General features: G+C 34.9%; 1 protein-coding gene across 2 annotated transcripts in view; it reads left to right on the top strand.

Moving 5' to 3' along the window:
* SNTG1 (syntrophin gamma 1) overlaps positions 1-27542 on the top strand; it is a 309163-nt gene that overhangs the window by 135150 nt on the left and 146471 nt on the right. Inside the window, exon 2 of one of the 2 annotated variants that reach the window (XM_041412822.1) lies at positions 23786-23840. In XM_041412822.1, the coding sequence (XP_041268756.1) occupies positions 23814-23840 (27 nt within the window). In that variant the 5' untranslated portion in view covers positions 23786-23813. Of the gene's footprint in view, positions 1-23785; positions 23841-27542 lie in introns of those variants that run through there. The other variant, XM_041412823.1, reaches the window with a different exon arrangement.

Consider the following 27542-nt stretch of genomic DNA (forward strand, 5'->3'; position numbering starts at 1 on the left):
ATCATTGAAAAAATAATTTAAAAATCTTCCTACTAAGAGAGCAATACCTTACAAATGTATTTAAGTCTTTCTTTTTGTAGGTGTTTCCCCTTATTTATATGAATGCAACAACAGAAATGTAACCATCACCATTTAGAAATCCCACATAATAGTCATTCATGGCTGCTATGCACTTTCCTCTTCTTTGGCACAATGGACACAAAATGGACACAAATGGAACAAAAAAATCAATGAATCCCTGCCAAGAAGAAATACAAAGCACATACTGAAGTCTGATGTTCAATACAAGAAATTTTATGTTTTCTTCAAGGAGATGGTCAGTGGCAACTTTCAGTATTGTCCACAACACCAATAATAACAAGTAACCTAAACAAATTAGTCCAAATGACCTGAATAGAAACTAAAGCTTGAATTTGTCCTTTTCACACATCTGTGTGTTTGCTTATAGTAAATGAAACTTTTTTGAAGCTGGTGTCTGGGCTGCACCCAGTTTCAGTAACTTTAATGGCTGAACCATTAATATTTTTAATTGCTTTTCAGAATATTCTGTATCTTACTAGTTCATTTTTTCTTCTGAATTTCTATATAAAAGCAACACTTTGAGTACAACTGATTTTTTTCCTCTTGTGCAGTTCTGGTTTAAATGTTAAATTTGCATGCATAACCTGTAAACAGTGCATTAATATTTAACATGTAATTAATGTAGTCATAGACATATTTTTGTGAATATAATGCTGGATTTGGTTTTCGTTTCTGCAGATAAAAAGCATATAAGGTGAAGCTTACTTTACATGAAAATTAGCTTTTAAAAATGGTTGTTTAGAAAAACATGTCAGAATCAGCTCTGAGAGATCATCCTGTATAATCTATCCCTAGAGCATGAGATCAGCTGTATTTGAACCAATCCTAGAATACTTTTAATTACTGGATTCTTACAACAAAAGTCCATAGCTTCCTTAAATTATTTCTGTGAACTGCTCAATGGTTTCTACTCCTAGAAAATTCTTCCTTATGTGTAACTCGAGTAATTCTCACTATAAATTAGTTCCACGTGTTTGCATGTGTATATGTATTTATGTGTGTGTATTTAAAAGTACTTATCTGCTGCCTTTTCTGTATTCTGGGTGATATGGACTTAAATTCTCATGGTCTGTAGGTCATATTTTGTATGTTTGATCATTCTTATTGCCATCCCTGAACTGTCTCCATCTGCTCCATGTTTGTTTCCTTGATGTATTGTACCCAAAACTATAAACAGTAGTCCACAGGAGGCTTTTGTAGTGCTTGAACAGATTGCATGAAACAAATGCTCTTTTATTGTAGTTATCTCAAGCCATCCTCCATTGGCAATGTGAGCTAGATAAACCTTATTTCGGCTGCTCCAAGAGCCTTGTTTCTGAAATTAAAGTGAAAATTCTACTAGTAACTTGTGTTGGAGGACAGAATTACACTTCACTTTCTGAAGTAAAGATAATCTGTACAGCAGCTAATATTATTGTCAGTGATATTCCAGATATTGCATCACTCTGAAGGTCACAACTTCAACACCCTGTACCTCATCCCAAACCTCCAACCCACAACAGTGCAGGGACAGCTGTGTTTTTACAATATACTCTGTGTGTCTGTGCATGTCTGTGTGTTCACAAAACCACTGTACTAATCTGGCCAAGCTTGTTCTTCATACGTTCTCACAAATTGGTAAGTGAAAAATACAGTTAGATTCTTTTGAAGGTAAGACACAGAGTAATGCAGCTCCTGACCTTTCCTGCTCTCTTAGGATCAGTGCCCCATTCCATTTGCTGAGATATTGATACATGGAACAATAAGGGATATTTATTCTTTTTTCAGGGAATGGATAGTTTAATCATGAATGTGATTGTGTGAATTGGATTGCACCCTCAGGAACTTTTAATGTATAAAGTGCATCACCCTTACAGTTTTCTTTCTTTGATGTGCTTTCTCCTATGGATAAATATACTCTGCTGTAAGGGCAAACTTCTTTTTGGTAAATTCCTTTAATATTTCTCAAAAGAAAAATAATATAAATGAGAAGTTTACAAACTTGATGAGATTTTTAGTAAAGTCAAATTTAAGTCTACCATTAGAGTTTTGTGTCTGTGTTGCTCTGATATTTTTGAGTCTAGAAAGCCAGACCACTATGCTAAGCTGCAAAAGTCCCCTCTGTTTGACATTTCAAGCTTATTGAAAAATCTAGATTGATTTTATTTATAGTTATATATATAAATGTATTCCAAAATAGGCACAAATAATCAGGGTAACACAGATAGTGTTTTCAGCAAGTCTCTGAAACTTTTAAAAGCTTACTCCTGGAAAAGAAAAACAGTGAGCTGTGTTTTCCCTCACTTTCTGCAGAATATCTCATCTTCCATGTGTGTCTTTCAGGCACTCATTTAGCAGTTCCTTATGTGTTGTCAGATTGCTGTTCCTGTTTGTTAGTGCACTGGTTTTGGTGGGATACAATTCAGGCACAGTAGCCTATCAAATATTGATCAATGCTGAGGTGTTCTACCTCCCCATGGCAAGGACTACCTTAATAATGCATTAGACACGAGACAGAGGTATTACTGAAGTTGATCCTATTGCACTGCATTTTCATTTAAAGAGTAAACCTGCCATTTAAAATGTGCTTTCATTTTCTCATGCTTTTCCTGTGTGATTTTTTTACAGTGGGTGACCTGATGTATATTTTCTGTTTAAAAGCTCAGAATTACCATCCTCTGCTTAGCAGTGATGGTGTTAATATGTATTGTGTGCAGTGGCAGAGAGCTGTGTTCAAGAACTGAAACACCTGTGGGTGTAGATAAAGCAAAACAAAAAAAAATTAATTTAATTTTTAGTTCAGAGATTTAAAATTTCCAGGGAATTGTATGAAAGTAAAATTGATACTAGATTAATGCTAGTATTTCAGAATTCATATAAAAAGCTGCTGGTTTTATATAGTGCAAATCAGGTTTGGAGCACTTTGCAAAAACAAAAGGCTGCCAGGAAATTAAATTCTGAATAAGAAATAAATATCAAGACTATTATGATCTGGTTTTTATTCACTGAGGAAAACCCCAGTGAATTCTGCTGATATTAGAATGGAGTGAGTGGGATTGAACATCTCTCACTTGACTATTTTTATGTCAGCTAAAAGGTTATTATAATAAAATAAAGTTGATAAGCTTTTCATGCTTACAAAAATTTTAGAGCTTTTGCCCTGTTTTTTTTTTTTTTTTTTTTAAATTTAAAGCATTTTGCCCTTAAAGCTTTCTCCATCAAAAGTAGTTGCAAAACTGTAATGTGAAAAGGTGTCAGGTATTGTTCACATACTACGAAGTTTAGAAAATACTCTAGAGATTCAGTCGTGAACTTTTCCTTATCCTGTAGAAAGTGGTGCTGACTGGGGAGCTCAGAGGGAAGTTATTAACCATCTTACTTGTAAGTGGTAGCTGTGGCTGATTGTGCCTTACCTAATAATTTATTGAAAGAGGAAAAAAAAATAAAAACTAACGACAACCCACACCTGAAGAGCAATCTGTTCCTTACTGAAAAATAAAATGAGAGAAAAAGCCTTAAGGAGCTTTCAAAAAGGAAAGGATACTTTGCAGACAAAGTTGAGGAACTTTCTTGTAAATTTGGAAAGAATGTGGTTTCAGCTAAGAAGTACCTTTCTGTAAACAAGAGATTCTTTAGAGGGTAGGACCAGATCATATACACATTATATATCAAATCATTATGCAGCTGGTGTCATCAAAGTTCCTTTACTGACCTACAGAAAGACTTGGCAAATGTGGTGAACAGGAGAGGCCGTCACACAATCAGATAAAGCAGATTATGGCCCAAAAGTGACAAGGTACTGCTTTGGTGCCTTTGGATGGTGATGTAAAGTGAACGTAATTTGAGATAATCATCATATGACTGATAGAATGTGAGAAAATTACTTTTTTCTTTTTAGGCTTCTAGAATTTTCCCTATCAATTCCCCACAGCTTTCTTTTTTGTCTACTATGATTGAGATCTTCTGATTACTTCTGTACATTTCTCCCCTAATGGTTTTATTACTAATTACTGAAGTAAAGAGAGTGACAATGATGCAAATATAAAAAAAGTTCGAGAGAGTTAAAGTACTGTTTGCTCATCCAAAATTTGCTTGAACTAACATAACTATTTAGCCTCCAAAACTGAAATGGAAAGGCAGGTAGAACTAAATTTTTCTTTTCATTAACATGCAAATGTAGTTCAGATGTGTCTGACAATTTCCCTTGTTTCGGTCTCAAAATGAACATTGTAGTACCAATGATAAAACGCAGTTTGTAATGGTCACTTGAACATTTTTTCAATTCATATTTATTTTTTTAAAAATGGGGATCTCCTTTTAATGTGTTCTGTTTGTATTGAATTTGGGACTGAAGTAGACTGGAAGAATTTCAAAACCAAGTAGAAATCATTCAGTCTCCAAAGAGAAGCATATGTCAGTCTACAAATTTAAAAAAAAAAAAAAACCCTTATAAAGAATATTTTAGGGAAGTTGAATCATCATTAGTGGCCATAAAAATGAAAGATAGTTTCTTTTCTTCACATGAGATAATTTATTTTCTGCAATTTCTTTGTTTAATAATGTTAATTTGTGTATACTTAAAAATATTGATAATTTTAAAGTATTTTGTTTTAATAGTGTCACATTTCATCATTACAAGAATAATAATGAATTATATTTTGTTTTGAAAATCAGAACTTAGTCTTTCTGCTTAAGCATTTTGGTGGGCAGAGTTCTTTTGATGGATTGTAACAGGTGCCCAATGACTGTGAAAAGAAGTGTCATGACTGACAATTATTTTATTGAATGAATTAGTTATATTTAAATACTTTCTAAGAAGGTAGATTTTGGTGCTAGTGGAATGTGTGCCACCCAGTGAAGGGCAGGTGCAGAAGGTTCTTGTCACAACAAAGGTCCCTGTAACATGTTCTTACAGTGTTGCTGTAAGTGAAATTGTGGGCTTTAATATCATGATTGTGTCACTGTATAAAACACTGATCTGTCTTTACAGAAGCAGAACTTCAGGGGTGATTTCTTGGTGCTGTCAGTTACTATGGCTTTGAGGTCCCAGTGTGTGAAATTATAGTTAGACTCAACACCTTCTTGATAATCAAGAATAATCTGATGAGAAACCTGAAGTCCTTAGTGTCCTTCAAGATAGTGGCAAAAATTTCTACTCAAGTCATCAGAGACAAAATCTCGACTTCAAAACTCTGGACAAATGAAGCATAGTTAGTGATAGTAAAAGATTTTTGTAATTGTTTAGAGTTGTGCAGAATTAATAAAAAGACAAAAGTGAGAAATAAAATACAGGGCAAGTTAGTTAATTTCTACTTGTAAAATTGTGTAGATTTTCTCATATTCATGTATGTGAGATACTTGGTTATAGATTTTGTCTTCATTGTTTAAGTTCATCTGATTTCATAAAATGGACAGAAAATTATGAAATATAGTAATTACAAGAGCAATATTCTTTCAAAGCATTGAACATCACCTAATACTTAAGATATATCTAATGCTTTCCATATTTGGAATAAATCTTATTCTTTTTGAAGATTTGAATATAAAAATAAATATCTGCCCACTTCTTTGAAAACTAGCATTAGACATTGCAGTATAAAACTTTAAAACAGGGCATGTTTTTAGCTGCATTGCTATAAAGACTTTATTTTTCATATTTACTGCTGTATTTGATACAAAACTTTAATATATAGCAAATATTCACAAAACAGTGTTCCACTGAGGTTTGGTTTTACTATGCTCAGTCATTATTTTCCCTTACACAGTGAAATCAGTCAGCATATTGTAGTTGTCTCATGTAAGTTTTCATTTGTGAAACCATTTTTCTTCATGTTGATGATGCAAAGTTTCTGTAACAGCAGTCATAGAAGTCAATGTTTTCATAGAAACAACTTGTCACCCAGTCACTTGTGCAATAGTTGTTAGTACAATCATAGCATCTCAATAAGAGAGTCTCACCCCAATCAGTTGCACAAAACTTAGAGTAAGAAGCGATTATTCATCACTCTAGGGTGACTGTGAGTCTGTGGCATGTGAGGAAAAGGGCAGTGTGCTTGTGTAAATTAATCTGAGTGAACATTTGGAGGGGAAATGGAATTATTATGCAGCATTTATATTATGCTGTTGCTGAAGGCATTGAGTCTTCCTCCAGAATTGTAGCCATAATTCCTGCTGCAGCAATATATTAAATTTTATGGCATTTATGATACACATAATGAAAAGGAGAACTATTAAAATTATGGTTTTGTAGCAAGCTGAATGATGTATAGAATAGCAAAAAAATGAAATAAAATTTGTAATTACTAGGTGCAATTTAAATACTATTTATTTGTTTTATTGAGTAAAGAAGGAGTAGCAAAGTGTTTGCAGTTTCTTATAGGCACCATAGGGAAATTAATTCCATAAGAAAACTGTACAAACATGTGTTGTTATGCACTTTGGTTGGGTCCTACAACTTGAAATTAACTGGATCCATCTACTGAGTCTTTCAGCTGATGCATGCTCCTTGTGCATCAGCTTAGGTAGGGTTAATGCGTCATTCACTGCCAAGAGGAGAGGGGCAGGAGCACAGGAGCAGTGCCTTGGTGTGGCCCCCTCTGCCCCTCTTTAAACACTTTCTTCCACCCCCATGACTGAACATTCTCTGTATGAATTTGAGATTGTCAAAAGGTGGTGATTGTTGGGGTTGCAGAGCTTTGTTTCCAGCTCTGGATCACCCACTGCGTTTTCGTGTGCTGAGGAGTTAGAGAGCCAAAGGAGGGCCAGCACATCTTTGTCTTGTGACAATGATCTCATCCCAAGGTTTTTATTAAAACCCAGCTGAATTAATGGCTTTTTGTGGCTGAAAAGGTAGGCTGAACCTGAAAGAAATCATGCTGTGTTTAATTTTCTTTACTGATCCCCTTTTATCTACAACAGGTAAAAGCAAATAGATTATTGCTAATCTTAAATGAGCTGTTTGTCTGACAGTGGCAGAGCTGATGGCCTTTTGCCCTTGGTTAGACAACTGTGAGTTAACATTAGGACATTGAAAGGAGCAACAAATTATCTATATTATCTGTTTCTGATATGCATCAAAATGCATTGTTCATTCTAATTTTATTCAGTACACCTATGTCCTGAGATACTTCTGCAGCAGCCATTCACTCCTTTTGGAACTGGGATTTTGAAATTAAATGTTACATGCAGATAGGTGTTTCTGTTTAATGATTTGGAATTTATTTAGTGAAGGAAGAGTGAACAGAAAAAGGAGGATATTCTTTAATGCACATTAACTGGCATTAGAACTCATACTGACTGAACTCCGCAGTAGCCACTACAAAAATGTTTTAAATAATAGAACGATTTCTGTATAAATTAAATTGTATATATTGGCCTTTTCTCTAATTTTTCCCATAATTGGCTGTATCATCAAGAGAATTCTGAAGAAAACTCCATGATGTCTCTTAATGACTTCTCCAAAAGATTTTAATATACAAGGGCTGTATATATTTCATTCAATTTTTGTACTATACCTATCTTTGCCATTTCAGAGGCTATGAATGGTCTTGCAGCACCTAATTTCTTTCTGGATTGGCAGGGTAAGATACAGTAAGTGGGTACCTGCTGAATGTGATTGATATAAATTGTTCTTTTCACCAAGGATCGAGAAGAGACAGTTAGACCTTGTACTACTTATTGCTGTAGAGCAGAAGTGTGGATCTCTCACACACTGACATGTTTAACATTTCAACAGTTCAGATCTTCTCCCAGGAATTCTAATTCTGCTTCAGCAGGCTAGTCCTGACATGGTTTCATGAAATGTGAATGGAGAGGCAGTAGAGAGAAAAAGAAGGAGTATTAGTCAATGCTTTAATTTAATGTCCCTCTGAATTTTAATCTCAAAGTAGGACACATTTTTGAGATCCTTTGTTCTATGTTTTAGAACAGTGTCTCTGTATGGAGCTACCTGGGGGATTGCAGAACACAGAGTATAGTGGGGCTGAAGCATCACTGTGTTTCTGACTTAAAAAGCATGAGAGCGGTAGCAAAAACTGTTGCATTGTTTAAATCACAGACAGCTTTCTGCATGACCTGTCAAAGTAAGAGGTCAGCTGCTGAGAATTACCTGCATTCTTTGAAAAAAATATTGTAGAAAATGAATAATTTGGACAATTGCCTAAATTCAAATAGCACTAATATATCTCAAGTGTGCATTAATTTAAGGAATTACATCATGTTACAGAAAAAAAAAATCTATGAGCAATAGGTTTCATCCTGGATGCAGCTAATCCATCAAATGATCTGCATATTGAGAAACACATTATTTTCCATTATACAAAGCAGACTATGATGTATCACTTAAACTTTTGTGGATTTTCCTCCCTTTCTGTTGCAGAACTTTTCAGCGTTTTACAGGGAAGTTTCCAAAATTCTTCCCACTTATATTTGGTCCAAGTTAACTTGCATCACTCTGCAAGTACATAAATTAAATATACTCTTTTTTTTTTTTTTTTTTTTCTTTAGGATTTGAGAAAGTGACTGTGCTATTATTCCAGTGTAACTTTGTTTTCTGATTTTGAACTGCCTTGAGAAAGTGTGGTATTATTCCAGTGTAACTTTGTTTTCTGATTTTGAACTGCCTTTTGTTGGAAAACTATTATTTTATCTGTAATATTAAGAAGAAGAAGGAAAAAATGTTCAGGCAGATCTTCAGGAATACTAGTTTAAATGACCTGCAATTTTCCAAAAAATGATAAATATGATACCTCATCTTTAGAATTTAGAAAGGAGAAAACTGTGGGACTTTAAGCTAGAGTCTTACAGCAAATTCTTTCAGCCCAAGTTTTTGAATATTGGTGTACGTACACTAGAACATTTCTAATACTGTAATCTAAGAATGGATGATGTTGAGACTTACCAAGTATGCCACATTAAGCTTTCTTACATAACTTTCAGATATAAATAGAAGGAAATTAAGTTTGGGAGGAACTCCAGCAGAAATTTCAATCGAGGCCTAATGTAATTTGTAAAAAGATAAGGAGTGAGACATAAAAATTTAAAAATACTAGTAAGCATAATAATGGAGTTGTGGAGATGGTAAGATGTCACAAGCAAAAGATTAGAAGTGAAAATGATAAATGTGTGCAGATATTTTATGTATTTATTATTAATTATCAACTTCTTTATATTCCTAGCTCTATGCAATTTAGTGAAATTCATGACTGCTTCCCCCAAGGAATGTAAAAGTCAAATGCCATATGACAAATGCAGTTCATTTTCACCTAACATACAGATGAATTGGAACTTCATCGTGGTCCACATATATTGGGTGAAAACATAATTCAAGTAGTATGTTCAGATTTTGTTCTTTTTGTGTAGGTTTGGGTTTTTTTATTTAAATGTCTTCTGCTGAAAATGGAAGCTAAACAAAGGAGATCATAAAGGAGATGCCCCATTATAAACTTCATTGAAGTCCAAAGGAATTACAGTTTTGAAGCATGTGGTCTTTTACAAAAAACTGAAAATTCCTGCAGTCACTATCATCAGTAGAAACTAGTAAAGTAACTCTGACCTGGAATTCACCTTTTTATTTTTTTCTGTCATCTGTGTTCCTTAAAATAAAGGGTAAAAGAAGACTACAAAACAGCAACAGAACAAAGGAAAGTATAAGAAGTAGTCTCTAGATAACCAATTTTTTTAAAGCTAAATTTTATATTTCAATATACAGTTGTTTGGTTTTTTGTTTTTTTTTTTTTTGTATCAGTGTGGTTCAGGACCAACTGAGTTATACTATGCAGACTTGTAAATATGAAAATTTTCTCCCCAAGACTTCTCATTAATGATTATAATAGTGTATGTCAGGGGTTTTATTTGATGTTGTTCATGTGGACTATTTCAGATTACCTAAATTTCAAAGGTTTCTTGTTATTCTACAAAGATGCCATCTGATATCTCTATATTATGCATTGGTAACATTGTTTTTTTTATTTTATGTTCAAAAATGCAAATCAGCTATTACCATTAATTCAATAAGCCTTATTGCATCTGTTACTTCTGGAAGTTAGATAATCCCAAAATAATTCTAGCATAATAAATTTTTTTACACTTAGAAAGAAGAAAATTCAACTTCAGTCTTAGTAGATGTGAAGCTTCAGTTCAGCAAGATAACAATTTTTTCCTAACTTAAAAAATGTGGATTTTTAAGTGGTAGCTTCAGAAGGAAGGAAGGGACCTTTGATAAATTCTTGTCTTAAAAGCACCAGGAGCTATTTTACATCAAGAAAAGCTCTCAGAATAGAAGTTAATTCTTTTCCTCCTGTGTTTTCGTTCAGCCACAACCTACCTGGTTTGTTGTGCAGAAGTGGTGTTGGGTGAACACATCTGGGGAACACCACAGCTGCATCCCCAGGAAATGAGGAAAGATGTTCCAAAGCCATATCAGAGCAGGCTTTTAGACGGAGTGGTGGTAGATACGCACAGGCACTGAAGGTGATCTGATAAGCTGGGCAGTATAACATGCTTTTCTGCAGTGGCTGCTGCAAGGCTGGTATCTTGAAGTTTTACAGGCAGCTAGTCTAGGGACAAAGGAATTCCCAAGGCAGCTGAATGTTCTCAAATATAATGAAAGAGACTGAAAAAATCCCACAATGGTGGAACTCTGTCCGGAAATTTTAGCCCGTTATTTAGACCTTGTAAGGATGGGGTAGTTCTTTTGTCAAACATGGCACTCTACTATGTACACTGATACTATATTATTATTATTATTATTATTATTATTATTATTATTATTGTTGTTGTTGTTGTTGTTGTTGTTGTTGTTGTTGTTGTAATATTTTTACATTATTATTCATGCCCATGCAGAATGATCCCACAAAATCAGGGCACAGAAATTATCTTCTTCCCACTTGAACAGGAGTATTGTCTAGTTAACTGTAATCTGGTGACCTAAGAGAGCACATAAACTCTGTTTCTGTTCTGTTGAGGAAGGTCTGAAAATGCAAGCTTTGTCTTCCTGACGTGTTCTTGTGAAGGAGAGCCAAAAAGTTCCTAATATTGGCAAAGTTTAAACCATTTTTGAAGGGTTCACTGCTGTGCTAGGGTCCTCTCTAAAAACCTTATACATAGCACTACTCTCAAACCATGAGCAGGACTAGTCTGTTCTCAAGTGGTTAAGAAGCTCTTCGATTTATGTATATGATAAATAATTTGTTGAAGAAAACTTCCTAGATTGTTGTGTTTCTTTATTGATAGATGAGTTCAGTATCAGGATGTAATAATTGTCAAACAGTATTCTGAACCCTTTCATAAACCCTTCTTCAAATAAGGAGATGTTGATATGTGTGTTCATATGACCACACTTGACCATAACCAGTCAGGTGCATCAGGAATGGAGTGAGAATCAGGAAGAAAGGGAGATGCCCAGCCCAGTAAATGGGAAAGGTAGAAGAAGTATATGCTTTAGATCCCATGTCATATAAATTGGGATTGCAAGGTTTATTCTTTAAAAAGAAATCCAGATAGGCAGTTATTTATAGACTAGTCATGGCGTTTTACCAGAGAATATTGAAGTTTGTTCAAAACTACAGAGGCATTTCCCTTCCTTCTTTAGTTTTTTTAATCTGAGCTTAAAATGATGGTCTATAAATGAAAAAGCTTGGATACTCGGCTGCTTCAGACTTTGTGAAGACCATTATCCCAATTCCTTCTGGTTCATGACCCCATCACATAGCTATATTTTTGAAAGTAGAGGAAACAGTATTTTTCACTAAGTTTATGGACACTAAGATCAAGAAGGTAGTACATATTGTGTTCTCAAACATTAAGCTGGGATTGTGGCAGCAGATTTGTTTACCAGTTGGTTTTCCCCTAAGACAGTCTCTTTAAAAATCAGAGGTGTGAGTAGAAGACCATGAGACTGCATACCTTAAGGATGATTTTTTTTTCTTTTGAGCTATTACAAACTAATCATGAAAGTTGTTTCTCCCATGTCTTTTACAGATACGCCCTCTTTTTTCAGTTTCTTCCATATTGTAAGAATCCAAAATAACTGTGGACCTTGATGAATATTTACTCCTTGTCAGTCCTTATCATCTTTCCCAAACCATGTCCATGTTCAAGTGGTAGGTAAATTCTCACAGCAGTATCTTCAGTCCCTCATGATATTTTTTAGGTTCACTTTTAAGGATTGTTAAAACTGCTGCTTGAAGACTGCTACTATTTTTACAGAAGGCGTTTAGTATTCGGAAGAAGAATAAAAAAAAAAGGAACTTGACTAGTTTAAACAATGGGAAGATTAAATATTTCTCATGGAGTGAGCCATTGCTTTAAGCAGGATTTGATGGCTGTTAAACCATGAAGAAATGCAACAACCTGGAAGTGTGCTGTTGCTAGGAGAGGTAATATCAGCAACACACACACAAAAAAGTCCTAATTTTCAAAAAAGAAACAGTTCACAAGGGGTGAAACACTCTTAAATACCTTCTTTAGCATTCTAGTTTTCACCTACTTTTAAATCAGGCTCAGCCAGCTATGCTTTATGAAGAATTGTTTTAAAATATGATCAAGTACCACAAGAAAGCATTAGAAAACAGTTTTGAAGCTGGAACCATCAGAAAATATTTACTCTCAATGTTGGTTATTATACTTCACAATTTTTTTTCCTAATAAAATTTCAAGTTCAGATAAAACTTTGTGATACCAGGACTTCTTAGACCAATTATTACTTGGGCATGTTTATTAAGTGGCAAAAGAATGTACATTTTGGGTTCTCTGAGTATCAGAGTCCTTGAAATTAAGTTTACAGGACTTCTACTAAGGCATCATTTCTCATTGTCATGTATGTGCCTCAGATTTAACTTGTCTGCTGTTTACTCTCAGTATGTCCTTGTAGTTTACCCTGATGGCATTGCTGTCACTTACCCTGAAAGCAAGAGGCTAGTCTTTTCCCTGGGCTGTGTGGTCGTCAACAAATTCTAAAAATAGTATTTTGTTCTACTGCATAATCTTAATTTAGCTGAACTCCCTGCCTTAATCATTCCTTTGTGACAGGTTTGCCAAATCTCAGATCCTCAAACATGCTGTACAGCCCCACAACACCCATATTCATTTCCTGCATCAGTGTCCTGTGCTAACATTGACTTAATTTGCCTTAATTCAGTGTGTCACTGGACTTCTGTACAGAGCTTGTTCTCTTTCCATATCTCTCTTTCACCTTAATATTTCTAAAACGATAAAGGATGCTTTTAAGCAATTGTGATTTAGATGGTGCCCAAAACTGCATGGTGAAGTAATTTGTTTTCAGTAGGCATGTCACAAGCAATGAACTTTGATAGTTCTGGTAAACTTGTGTAAAGATTTCAAAAATAAAGCCCATAGCCATGTGACTGAAAATGCAGGGGAATGATTTCTTAATGCATCTCTGACCCTCTTTCCTCAATATTATTACTTATAGTTGGCTAATCCCTAAGATTTGCATATACTTCTCTTTTTCCAGTTTCTATCTTTTGTGACCCAAGTCAGCTAGGAGGAAGGAGAGAGGGAGAAAAGAAAACAACATGTAAAGAAGTTAGGTTCTTCATTATGCCTAAAGTACTTTCCTTCAGCTTACCAGTCATAATTAGCATAGGGAATACTATTGATGAAAAAAAGTAGCAAAAAACTTAGCCTAGCAAATCATAATGTGTAATGGGAAATGAAATGAGTTTTTAAATGTGTTTCTGTTTTGTCCTCCTTCACATTTTTTTTCTTTCCTTGGTCTCCTTATTAGCTATTTCTTCCCTCTTCTATCATGTTTTTCTCTTTCTGTTTAATGCTTTTTCCTCTCTCATCAGTCTTTTTGGACCGGCACTGTGTTGTTGTGTTACTTTTATTAACCAAGTCTCACTCTCTCTTTCTCTCAAATTTTGTTCCTACTTCCAGTACTTTGGGCGAAAATGCCTGCTGGAAAAGAACCCTATAGCTTCCTCTAGCTCCCCACAGGATGAGGGGATGGAGTCTTTAAACTATAACCTTTCCATTCCCTGAAATAGATTTTGAAGTGAATAAAGAAATTGTGACCTGAAGTCTGTCCTCTGCCCTAGTCTCTTGCCTGAAAAACTTGGAAAGTAAAAGGGAAGAGCAAAACTCCTGCTTTGCTTCAGTGACTGTGTCTGAAGTGAAGTCCTTTGGTACTATTTAGTGCACCAATATATTCATCTCCTATACCAGTGAATTTTGGTGATATAATTGGAATTTTTAAATCTGAGTCCCATTTGATTACAAGACTTATGTTTAAAATCTTTCAAATAGGTTAAACATTGGAAAATTCTTGAATTAAATAAAGGTATACAAATTTAAGTCATCATTTTGTATGCTGTATGACTCAGTTTCAGTTACACATTCACAATCTAAATTTTCCACTGGAACACACTTTTAAAAAAAAGTTCACATAAAAAGTAACCTATAATGAAGTATCTTCTGATACTCTCAGGGGTAAACACTTCAGGGTTGTCATTTGGGCTAATGTACTGGCTGTTACATTCTGCCATTTCTTGTGAGTTTCCAAAACATGAAGTTCCTAGGTCATGTTTGTTATTATCAATGAAACTGGCTTCTGGCATTGAGGTAATTGTATAAAACAGTCTACATCCGTGGTTTTTAACTGTCTTTTCCTGTGCAGTAGTGTGGCTGTGGGAAAATTGTCTATTAACAGTCACCTTTTACTAGTTCCTGAGTCATGTAGCCTATTGCTTTGGAGAGTATTACTTGCCATGGACTAAATCCATGTAAGAGTCCCTACTAGCAGCTTAAGAACAGAGACTGTGCTTCTGTCTTTGCTTAATTTGCTCTGTTTGCTTAATTTTTGTATTTTATACAGAAATACTGGTGTAACACTACCATGCCTATGTAATTTGGGTCTTATTTTGGGTGCATTTCCCTAGAATCAAGTTTTCTATGGTGGCTACAAACCTTCACATCCACTGACTTGAAGGTTGTCTTCTTCTTCCTCATACCTCAACATTCTCAAGGAAACAGAAGCTTCTACAGTTTGATGTGCCCTAACTCCTTTCTGCTGACCTACAAAGTTTTAGATTTCCTTCCCCATTCTGTTCACTTTACTCCTGGTAAAAAACCTTTTCATCATGAATTCAGCTTCTTCCAGTGTGCTTGACTGTATAGTCCACATTCTCATTATCTTTTGTCATCTACATTTACTGGCCTGTGAAAGACAATCATAGAAGAAATAAGTGATATTAGTCCCACCTTTATTGCAGCCACCTTGCATCATAAATGTGTCAAGGAATCTACAAAATCCTTATGACTTTCAATGTTTGCTGTCTTGGCTTTCAGAGAGCTCAAGAATGCATTATAAAATCTAATCTGAGCAGTAGTTAATTATATAGAAAATGTGATAACCAAAATGAGTAATTCCCACAGTGTTACTGATAAATATATATATATATATATATATATATAAATAGGGATGCTGCTTACAGTTACCCACCCATCTGTGCCCTGCTCAGGTTTCATTGTGTGGCAGCTCCATGTTCCTGGATCAGCACAGTTTACCACTAGCCAGTGTTGGTCTGAATTTTGTGTGTTTGTCTGTTTCTAAAAGTAGAGCACACTGTTGTTGGTGTTTTTTTCTGCCTTACTGTGATAGCCTTATAGCAGGATTAACACCCTGCAGGATAGGAATGTGTGGACAGCTGTATGACCATTTCCCAATCCCATTTCAATCCACTTCCATAAAAAAGGATTTTCAGTGAGGGGTTATGATCTCACAGAGATATTATCTAATTAGCAGTAAAGTATTTCTCACTGGCTACTTAGCTTTGTTTGTTTTAATTATGCAGTGCTTTAAGTGCTGTGTTTTCCTATGTGGCATATTTTGCATATCTCAAGTTCCCTTTTTATATATTTTGACAATGTACTACTGCAGGAATAGTTTGACAGTAAATGAACTTGACTTGATGATATTACAACGGCCCTGCTACAAACTCCTGCTTTCTGGATTCCAGAGTAGTTAAAGAGGCTTTTGCTGCAATCATACAAAAACTCAAGTGGAAGATCTAATTATTTTGATTAATTTTGAGCCAAGTTCTTGGTGTTTGTTTTTTGTACATACTGAATTCTTCCATATAGAAACATCTGCTGTAAAAAAAAAAAAAAACAAAAACAATAACAAAAAGTAAGTCTTGAAGACTATGCAAACAATGATAATAGTATTTCTATTGGATAGAATTTCCTAGTTCATGCACTGCATTATCCCTGCATTATCCCTCCTTCCTTTGCTGGCAACTCTTTGAAATAGGTTACTGTTTGGGGTTTTTTGTTTTTTGGTTTTTTTGGTTTTTTTTTGGTTTATTTGTGGTTTTTGTTTCTTTGTTTGTTTGTTTGCTTGGGTATTTTACCTTAACCTGAGGAACTGTTTTGATTACAGGTAGCCTTTGTAAGTGACTTTTCAGATAAGGCAAAACTGTAGCAGCAACTGAATAAACCTTGGTTTTTCTCTCTGTTACAGCTATGCTGTTGCAGGGATGACAAAACAAATGCATAGTTTTTATTGGTGACCACTGGAATTGCATGCATGCTTGTTGTAATAGGAATTCTCAGACAGGAATATTGCTGTTGATTACTGGACCTGGTACTAGAAGCTAAGTTGCATTCAGACTTAATTCTAAATCTGCCAAGTGGCCAGTTAAACACATTGATTTAAATATTTCTGTGAATTTATTTTTTTGTTATTACCTTGACTATTTATGGGAAATCTGTAAGTTCGTATTTTATGGAAGAAACAAAGGGGGAAAAAAAAAGCAGTGAAGAAAATTAGCCATATTCAAGGATCAATGATCTGACACAGTAAACAGCAAGAGTTTGTCAAAGCAGCAGTGCAACACAGGGATGCCTTAGTCCACTTTAAATAGGAAGTCTGTGGTGTTGCTCTTATAATGTCCACGGAGGTTTGTTTTTTTTTCTGTTCTCTGCTATTTTACCTAGGTGAATGTGATACCAGAGTGTAGTAATTCAAATTCAATGTCTCTGCAAAGAGTCTTGTTTACAAAAAATAAGTACCTGGTTTCTTCTCTTTTTTTCCTGCTTGCACTGACTCAGTTTTCTTATATAGGTTCTCAAACTGCCTCTCTGCCCATCTTCTTTGACAGCTTCCAGTCAAATTCCGCAAACTTTTTTACCTCTGATAGCTCAATTCTATTTCAGCAAAGAAACTGACTGCAGTTGCAAAACTGGTGATGGTGGCAGTTTCTAAATAGAAAGCAAACTCCAAATAACAATATGCAAATATGCACTGAAAGGTGAATTTCACCAGTTGTTTTAGTGGGCTGCTGTGATTTCTGTTACCATCTCCGTGGGGAGGACTGATAAGGTCTAGTGTCACTACAAATGTGTCACATTGTGATATGTAAGTTGGTAATGTAAAATAGACAGTTTTTTGTGAATGTAAAACAGGAATATTCTTTTTAATGGTAGGAATCATTTCATAAAACCTAATAAAACAGATTGAAAATGTTTTGACCTTAGTCAACTAGTTTCAATCCCATCAAAATAAAGAAAGATCATAATTAAATATTGGTTTGGTATGTGATTTCAAATGATTTTTTTTTTTTAATCCCTGGGTCAATTAAAAATTACTTATTCCTATTGTTTCTCATTTAAGTTAATAAACTTCTGAATTTCTCTGAGAATAGATTTTATAATTTCTTTCAGTTATTCTTACCTGAATAACTTGGTTATTCAAGTTAGTTCAAGCTCTCTCAAGCCATACTGACATTTGTGATTCAAACTGTATCAAATGAGCAGAACTTATGTTATATCTGTTGGAAAATCCTGGTTTGCATTTTCCATGGTATGTGGGAAAAATTTTAGTCAATTGAAAAAATGGAAATATGTGCTTCTTTATACTCTTGTAAACTTGACATAAAACATATTCATATTATTTTAATTCAATAATCTGTAATAAGTCTGATATAATTTAAGTTTGATTTCATTTAATCTGGTTGCAATTTTCATTATTCATTGTATATTATTATTTTAATTTTTCTTAAGCAGGATGTACAGATTTTTAAAATATCACTGTGAATGATTATTTTTTCCTTAAAAATTGCAATTAACGCTGGACATGTCACATGCTTATATATGCAGGTATAAATATATTTGTCAGGTGTTCATAAAAGATCTAAAAATCTCAAATAAATACTTCTCAAGTATTTACAACTGTTAATTTATTTTCTAACTTCCTTTAGGACACTGATACGATGTTTTTTGCTTGTTTCTTTTTACTTAAGTGAAATCAAAAGATGCAGTATAATGTGAAAGTCTCACTGAATTATTGGCGTTAGGCATGTTGCCAGGGGCATGAAATTTACATTTGAGTGTGAAACAATTGCCTTGGCAGAGAAGTGCCAGTCTGTCTTCTATATGGAAATTTTGTTTTGAGAGATAATGGAGGGAAAATCCAGACTGCAGTGCTGAATAGTCAGAGAAGAACTTCTCTCTATTTCTGACAAAAGGCACTATTATTTAGGCAAAACTGAAACATTTTCTAAATCATGTCACAGTTCATGCAGCTGCCAGAGCAGTGAAGAATAAGGAGACGCTTAGTACAAGCCTGAGCTCTGACATGTGCACTATTCTCTTTGAAGTCATGTACGTAATTGTATTTAGACACATCTACTCAATCACCAAAGGGTAACATTGGAAAAGTGAGAAACCAGGCAAAAGATTTTTTTTCCTGACAGCATTCAAGACTTGACCCTGAGCCAAACTTTCATGCTCCAATTTGCCACAGTGCGTTTCACATAATGACACGCAGTGACAACACATTGCCATTTAATATCACTGTTTTGAGATTATTCTCCTCTAATACTTCTTTTCTTTGTGAAAGATTGTGTGTTGTGTTGTTGTGGAGTTTTTTGTGGGGGTTTTTTTTGGCTTTTTTTTTTGCCATTTGCAATAGCTTTCTTTTGCCAAGCCAGAACAGACTGGGCAACTCGTTAGGTCATTTTGTGGTGTTTGTTCTGGGGGACACTAGATAATTGTTAATGCAAACATCACTGAATAAACAAACAGAAGCCCAAGAAAATTCATTCAGTTAATAGTGCCTTCTGGATCACTGACCATGGAAAAATTGTTGTTTATAGAGTGAATCATTAATTTGGCTTGCATATGAGATAGGCTTGCCACTAAAATAATAAACTATGACTGGCAGATAAATACGATACTTGTTTTAACCAGGGTAAAATGAATGAAACATTAAAAATCATGTTAGTTGCTAATTGCCAACTTCAATTCTTTTGAAGCATGAGCTTTGCTAAAAGCTGGACATTTTGTTAAAAAGCTTTGTTAGGTAATTATTTTCCTCCCTGCCAAAGAACTGCAAAGGTTTGCTGATTCTAAACTTCATCTCAGTCCTTGCACTATCAGGTAGATTGAGGTACATACAGCTTAGGGTCCTCCAGCTTCTGGAGCATCCTTCTTCTTGCATTAATTTATTAAAACTATAATTCTGTGCAATGGATATACAGATCCCCCTTCATGTATTGAATTTTGTGAGGAAGTATGAGGAAGTGCTTGAATCTAGAGACTGTCTGTTGCCAACTCAATGAGAAATTTTTCAGCAAATGAGGCCAGTATGTAAATTACTAAAAATCATTATGTTAACTGAACATAAGTAACTCAGTGGTCAAACAAAATATAATTCAAGTGTTCTGGAAAGCAATAACTGAATGAGAGTTTATTAATCTGCAGTTACTCAACTTCTCCTTTGATTTACTGAGGTATCTGCATGCCTCTGACCACCGTCCAGTACCAAACGCCTTGTGGCAAACTGGATGGAATGAATTTGGATTTGAAGTAATGTTTCTCTTTTTCCAGAAAAGTTTTAATTTCCTGTAAAGCACAAAGGGCTAGCTATGCTATATGTAATGATAATTTCTAAATCTGTTTTCCCTATTTATAATAGAGAAGGTTTGGGATTTAATTTTAATTGTTGCTAAAAAAAGGCCTTGCAGACTTACAATGTCTGTATGTTTAATTTCCTACTACACGCAAAACCAACAGATATGGTTTTCTTCAGACATTTTTTACAATGATGAGCCCAAAATATTTTGGCAAGAATAGAGGCAGAAGGACTTCAAAAGGCAAACATTAGTAGTAGACTATTATCATAAGTAGTTGCTGGTCTGTGATTTCTGCCTTTGGAATATAGTTTTAGTCTCTTTCCCCATTAGCAGTTCAGACATTTCTCAGACAATAAGAATTTCTTGTGATTTTTCTCCATCAAGTAAGACATATACAAGGGATATGCAGTGATATCATATGCTAAATAAAATTGCATTTGATAATGCATAATTTCTCCATACAGTTGTTATTTGTGCATACAGTATTGTATTCTTACTGCACTACTGACCTTGAGAATGAATTGTTTCATACTATCAGTAGTATTTAATTTGGCTTGTGGTATTTCCTACACTTCACAAAGTGTCTCTTCTTGATGTTGTGCACACAAGAAATTTTCTTTTTGTTTGCCATGTTATTTCATTATTGTATACTGGAATGTTCAGTCACCGAATTACTTTGTGAAATTACATCTATTATACCACTGGAATATGACCTGATTTATTATAAGAAGATCAGAGCATAGCTCAAGTGCTCAGTGCATTATCCTAAATGAAGTTTTGTCTCTGAGGGCTGCCCCTCATCTTTGCCGTTATGTTTTAGCCATTGATTTCCCTTTAGAATGCAAATGCCATAAAAATACTGCTTGGTAAATGTTTCTTCAGTATTGAATAACTGCTTTTTCTGCCAAGGATGTGTCAAAGTCTCTTCCCAACCTGTCTGTCACACACTGTTCCTTTTACATGCATCAGCAGAGGTCAGCTAAATAGGTCTGATAACTCAGTTTTGGAGGAGATGCAGATTGCAAGGCAGGTTGAAAGGATGGCAGGTAACTTTTCAAAGCTTGCTTGTTTACATATCTTTGATTGCAGTGGTTCCCAGCCCCTTTGGAGAGAGGCACACTGCTTTTGGAGCCTTCATTTCTCTTTGAGTGGTACGGGCTGTTCATGCCTCCCTCCGTGCCTGCAAACCAGGTTCTGTCCTGGAGCTGTCTCCTCTGCACCTCCTCAATTCAAAGGCACAGGCAGCTCCTTTCTCCCATTCTGATGCACAGTTTGTCCCAGAGCAACCTAATGGTGGGGAGGGGCAAATAAAATTAAAAAAAAAAAATTATCTAGGCTGAAGGAAGCTCCTATGAGAGCTAGAAAGTTGCTCAGGTGAAAGTGGCTGTGATTTGGAGATGGGGTTGCAGAGATTAGCCAGAAGCTTATCACGGATATCTGTAAGCAATGGGTTTCACAGTTTATCATTTTACAATTTTTTTTTTTTTTTGCAATTACTTAGGTTTATATTTTCTGCCTTTTTTCATGTGCTACAGGAGGAGCCTGTTAGTAATCATTGGGGCTTTTACCAGCATTTCTGCATGATGCATGATATGTATTCCTGTAATTTAATTATCTAGAGTGTTTATTTGGTGTATAAATGCTGGAAACAATGACATTTCGGAGATTATTTATGAGGTACTGCACTTTGTAATCAAACCTTCTGTGTGCTGTTTGTAAAACATCAAGTGTTATAAAATTGCTGGTAGTCGGAAAAGAGGACATTGATAATGGGCTGACATTCTCTGTGCAGCTGCAGATGAGAATCAGTAGGAAATAGAGGGAAGCAGAAGCAGTGGCAGCTGTATTACAAAGATTAGTTACTGAGATGTTGCCTGCCTGAGAAACACATAAACTCTGCAAGGAATTTTATTTTGTGTTGAGAATGATGTAGCTCCAGCTTTACATTTTAGACACTATTTTATTAGTAAAAATTATTTTTTTTCTCTGTGATAATACAAATATTTCTGAATTAAGTAAAAAAATGCATTGCACCTAAAAAAAAACAAGAATAAAAAGTAGTCATACTATATTACAGAAATGAACAGTGTTAGACAAGGCTTAGATCAAAGAGTAGCTAAAAGAGAATGGAAACGGAATTGTCATTGACTGTGGAACCAAAGTTGCCCAAACCCAAACTTTGAAGAACTTTTATTAATAAGGCAGAACAAAACACAAGAGAATAAACTTTTGACTGCAGTAGGAATTAGTGACCTGCCGTGACCAGGGCCCAAGGAAGGAGAGCACTGTGCATTACTTCAGTTTATGTTTCAAAGATAGATGCTCTTATAGTTCCAGAAGGCTAAGTCCTCAGAATATTTGGCTAAGGTGAGTAAAGTCTCTTTTTGACTTGAGTTTATTCAGCTGCAAAAAGAGTTCATAAATATTACAGGGAAACATACTTTGTAACACAATGACTGACCCACCAGAGAGAAAATCTTTGAAACAGTAATAGTGACCTTGACTTTATGAGTATTTTTGATAGCAGAATTACAGATACAGTTTGTTATTGGATCTTGGAGCTCATGTAAGGCTGATAAGGAAAGAATGATGATGGGTCATTTTCAAATTTCTGAATTGTAACCTGTCCAGCCTAGGCTATCTTGGCTAGAAATTAGTCTAGAGAACAGACTGTGAACCAGGCAGAGCTCAATAAATAGAGAACATTAACCTCATATGTGTGCTGTTCAATAAAACTGCATTCAGGCCAGCAAAATAAATCCAGAGACTTAATAAATATTTTATTATTATGAAGTATGAAGAGATTTAACTGTAACTATTAGGTCTTAAATTTTGTACTGTGTGAAGAATTTTTAATTTTATTTTAAACTTAGGCTAAGGGTGCAAATTTTGTGTTGGAACTTTGAGTACTATACCTATACAAGTAATGGCAAGAACATTATTAATGCAAAATAGCAATAAAATACTTGGTGGAGAGAATATTATTACGGGATTTTTTTTTTTTTTTTTTTCTGCAGGCATTGAATTAAACTGCTGTTTTGCCCAGGACTGTTTTGTGTTTCCTGAAAATGTTACTGACTGGTGCTTGAGTGTTTCTATTGCAGACCCAGCAGCAGGACACTGTTGGTAACCTCTGCTAACACTCTGTTCCAGTGGCTTTAGCACATAAATAAATGAATGCATAAGCATGCATGGTGATGAATACACTTTAAGTAAAGGCCAGGCAAAGTAATAATCGCCGGATTTGGTGTGACATTTTGCCAGCACTCACACGTATTCCTGACTTTTCTAACATTTGTTTTTCAACTAGTAAATATTTCTGGAAAGTAAGCACACTGTTAAATGACAGCGGTTTCTGTGGAGAGATTAGGTACATTAATAATATATGAGACAAAAGGTACTAGTGAGTAATGGTTTTTAATTAGAGGAGAAAAGAAAAAAAAAATTTTTTAAAAGAGGAAGTGTTCTGAAGAGCAGCATACTTAATTGTCTCTATTTTTGTTACTTTTGAGTATACTCTTAAGAAACAAAAATTGGAATACATGAAAGGAAAGAAATTTACACTTGTGATAAGAAAAGTATGTTTGAATGTCCTGTGGAAGGGAGGAGGTGGTGAGAACACAAGCATTCCTTGATTATATTCAATGAAACCAGGTTGTGTACTTTATAAGAACAGGAAGAACTTCTAACGTCTTCCTAATCCTGTTGCAACTTTGATCATTTCTGCTTTTAAGCAATGGCTATAACTGGACCTAGCAAAGAGGAGTGCAATGGCTCGTCTCAGCCAGATAACTCTTGTGTTTTGCTATGTCTTTTTCATTCTAATGAAATCTTTCTCTCCATTTTAGACAAATATCACTTGCTGTGTCATAGCACATGGATTTCAGGACCACCTGTGAAGAGGTAGGATCAGATTTTTTTTCAAATAGTAGAATGAAAATCAATGAACTTTTAATCCTTTCTATATGCAACATACTTTTCCTCTCCCTTTTCATCCCCTGAAATTTTAGGAATTATATAGTTAAATATAAGTTATTCAGCTGATCATTTCATTTCATGGTGGCAGATGGACTTTGTAGTAGAAGATGAAAGAATTTGTGCAAGTGTATTCATCACTAGACCTCACCTCTGTTCCCATTTACCTCTTTAGGCACAATGTAGGTGCAGGCAGCTACGTTTTGTGTGAGTTTTGCTCTTCTTGAAATTGTTTATATCTGAAAGCTTGTACATGAAGAAAAACGTCAGTGGAGCCAGGAATCTGTCTGGTGCTGCTCAGCAGAATCAAGGGGGAAATGTAGAAGTATGGGAGAAAAGTGGGTAGGGAGAAGGGAAGCTGTGAAGATGACCAAAATGGAAAGAAATTCCATTCAGATTTAGTGAGGTAAGAAAGTAATTTTTGCCTAGAATTAGTTTCATAATACCAATGGAAAGTACTTCAGTCCCCCTCCACTAGAGATGAGGGAAGTATTTTCTATGTTTATACTAATTTGTCTTAAAGAAATAAAATAAAATGTATTTGTAGACATTAGCAAGGGCATCTTATTTACTCAGTGATTGTCTATATACAATTATTGTAATATGATTTTAACAACTTCAGCAATTGAGACACAGTGAGAACCATTTACAGCAAATTATGTAATGATTTAAATGCATTATTATAATTTAAAAATCATGACAATTACCTGTATACTGAAAACCACAAAGAGCATTTAGGAAGGTAGGACTGGAAGCAAGAAAACTGGCTAGAACTTTAAATGTGACCATGATCCCATGAAAAAATAGAAGTGAAGGGATTGGAAGAGCACTAAAATCAAGAACTAACTGCAGCATAATCAACTGTGACTTGAGAATCAGTTGGAATAAATTAGGGGAGAAGAGAAAACAAGCAGACTAAAGAACACTAAATCATGACAGCATTCTGAAACTTGGAGTAGGGTCAAAAAGTAATATTAAAATGAGCCCTGCCTTTGGGAAAGAATACTGTGGTGTTTTTCCAGGATGGTATATATCAGGATATAATACCTCAGAAGATGCATGCACGGTGTAAATTCTATAGCAATATATCCCAGATTATTTGCATGGAAGAAAGCATTCTTACTAGTTTTGAGGTTTCTCTTTTCAAATAGAGTATTTTCAGTTAGAAGGAGCCTGCAATGATCATGTAGTCCAACTTTCTAACTGCTCCATGGCTGACCAAGAGTTAAAGCATATTATTAGAGCATTTTGGTTTTGGTTTTATTATTATTATTATTATTTCTTTTTGAATGCACTCATTCAGGTGAAGAGGAAGATAAGTATTATTTTCATAGTGTTTTTTATGTTGTTATTCTTTAAACTCTGTAGACTATTTAGTGACATGTAACTTCACTCTGTGTCCAGCAGACGTAATGACAGGAGCAGGCACAGAAAGACAACTTGGCATAAGTGTGCCTTTACAGTGCAAGTGCACTGACAGATCTGTTTCATTCTTTATCTTGTTTCTAATGGGGGCATTGATTTCAAATTTAGCTCTTTAAATATCAGCTGATTTGCAGAGCTTCCATGATGGACAAGGGAAGGAAAGGATGGTTCCACCCATCCTAAGAAAACTCCATGATCTGAAGATCGCAAAGTTACTAAGTTACTAAAGTTACTAAGAAGTTTTTGATAATGGCAATAAAAGCTTTTGTGAAGCATCTTGGCTGTCTGATCTTCCTCTTCCAGCCTTTTTGTTTCCTTTCATCTGCATATCCCAGTGCTGTAGCCGCTACGCTGCAGAAGAGCTGAGGTCGTTCTCCCAAAGTGGTGAATGCAGATCAGATTCTTGTTGGTGCTTCCATCTTTAGTAATGGCAATAAATGGTTTGAGCTGAGTTTCAATTAGCATAAAATCAAAATTTTCCACATAGATGCACTGAGGCTAAAGCATGTTTTTCATGGTGTCCATGACATACTCAATTTTTTTTTTCCTCAAATGACTTTTCATTCTAATTAACTGCTGTTCTAGTGCACTGGAGGTCTCTGAGGGAACCTTAGTTCTTTCATAGTACTGATGCTTTCATGCATCCCTAATTTCTTCTAGTGCCTACTAGTGAGATTTGATTTGAGATTTGGACACTGAAATAGTCTTGTCTCCTTATAGGTACCTACATGTGCGCTTTGTGCCTAAGTTCCTGCACCAGATCTGATTGGAGCAGTCAGGGTTATAATGAGAGGTTAAACAGAGATATGTAGACAGGTAGAATTTGTTTCTAATCTCAAAGTGATTTCTAGCATCCTAATGATTATTGTCTCCCACAAGCATCTTATCTTCAGGCTGTGCTACCTTTCAAGGCATCTTGAAGTAGTTTTTGTCTGCAAGAAAATAACTTCCATGCTAGACAATTCAAATGGCACTACATAAAGAGGACATCTTACATACATATACACATTTTTTAAGGGAAATTACCTGCTATCTGAAGAGGTGATTTTTTTTTTTTTTTGGTGTATGTGGCTTCTCTGCTTGCTACTTATGGGAGTTTTTTCACTGTTTCGTACTTCATTATTCAGTATTCCATGCTCTTTTCCCTCACTTATCAGCAAATATATCCTTTTTTTGGTTCTTTTGTTTAACAATTTCGAAACCATAAGACTATCCAGCTCCTCTTTTACCCTTTATCCTGAGCTTTTTGAACTTTACAAGAGCATAAATCACAGAGTCACTGGGTTCTTAAAATGCTCTCCTGTACTCACTTGACCTTATTCTATATTCTGAAAACTATCTCTTGCAAGATAACCTCAGTCTCTGACATAATACTGTCCTCTGCAGTGAAAGTATCCTTCTGTTGAAATTGAAGACTTGGGATGATTATAATGCCTTAGAACATCTTCCCCTTTGATTTTTTTTAAGTTCATCTTTTCCATGTACTTTTTTTACAGTACTTTCCATGTACTTTTAGAAAGCTGCATTAGCAGCTTTCTAACTTTTTGAAATCTCATTCTTTACTTCTAATAGCTTAGCTTCTCCCCTGTCCCCAGTATAGCATCAAACTTTTTAAGTTAATAAATACCCCATTCATTTCCCTGCTTACACTCTATCCATTTGTTTTCACAGTAGTGTCCATTGTTTCTTTGAAGGATTAATTTGAATTGGTAAACTGTTTGTCCTCTGCTTTCTGAATTTTCGAAATATTCTTCTAGACTTCACAAGCTTTATAATTTGATATGTTCTGTTATTCAAAGGTGTAGTGACCTCTCTTTCAACATCCATCTAGTTGGTGGGGGCGGGCTTTCCTGCAACAAAACGTGTTTTAAATTCTAGGCCATATTTATCTTCCTTGTGAATTTCTTCCCTAAATATTGTTATATACTTTTATGGTCTGTTTTTAGTCACCTTTATGTCATTTTGTGATTCACACATTTCAGACTAAGCTGATGTTTTCCTTTGTTTATAAATCCTGTTAAATAGCAATACAGTAGGTTTCTGGGATTTTTCTTAAATGAAGCTTCAACTCATGATTTTCACCCCAAAATTACATGATGGAAAATGACTCACAATTTACAATATCTGTTAGAATGTAATAGGAGAAGTAATTTGAAGAAACATACATGTTCTCATAATAGCCTTTATATTACCTTACCTCTTGGG

The sequence above is a fragment of the Onychostruthus taczanowskii genome, unplaced genomic scaffold (assembly GCF_017590055.1).
Source record: "Onychostruthus taczanowskii isolate IOZ18803 unplaced genomic scaffold, ASM1759005v1 scaffold4, whole genome shotgun sequence".
Taxonomy (NCBI): Eukaryota; Metazoa; Chordata; class Aves; order Passeriformes; family Passeridae; genus Onychostruthus; species Onychostruthus taczanowskii.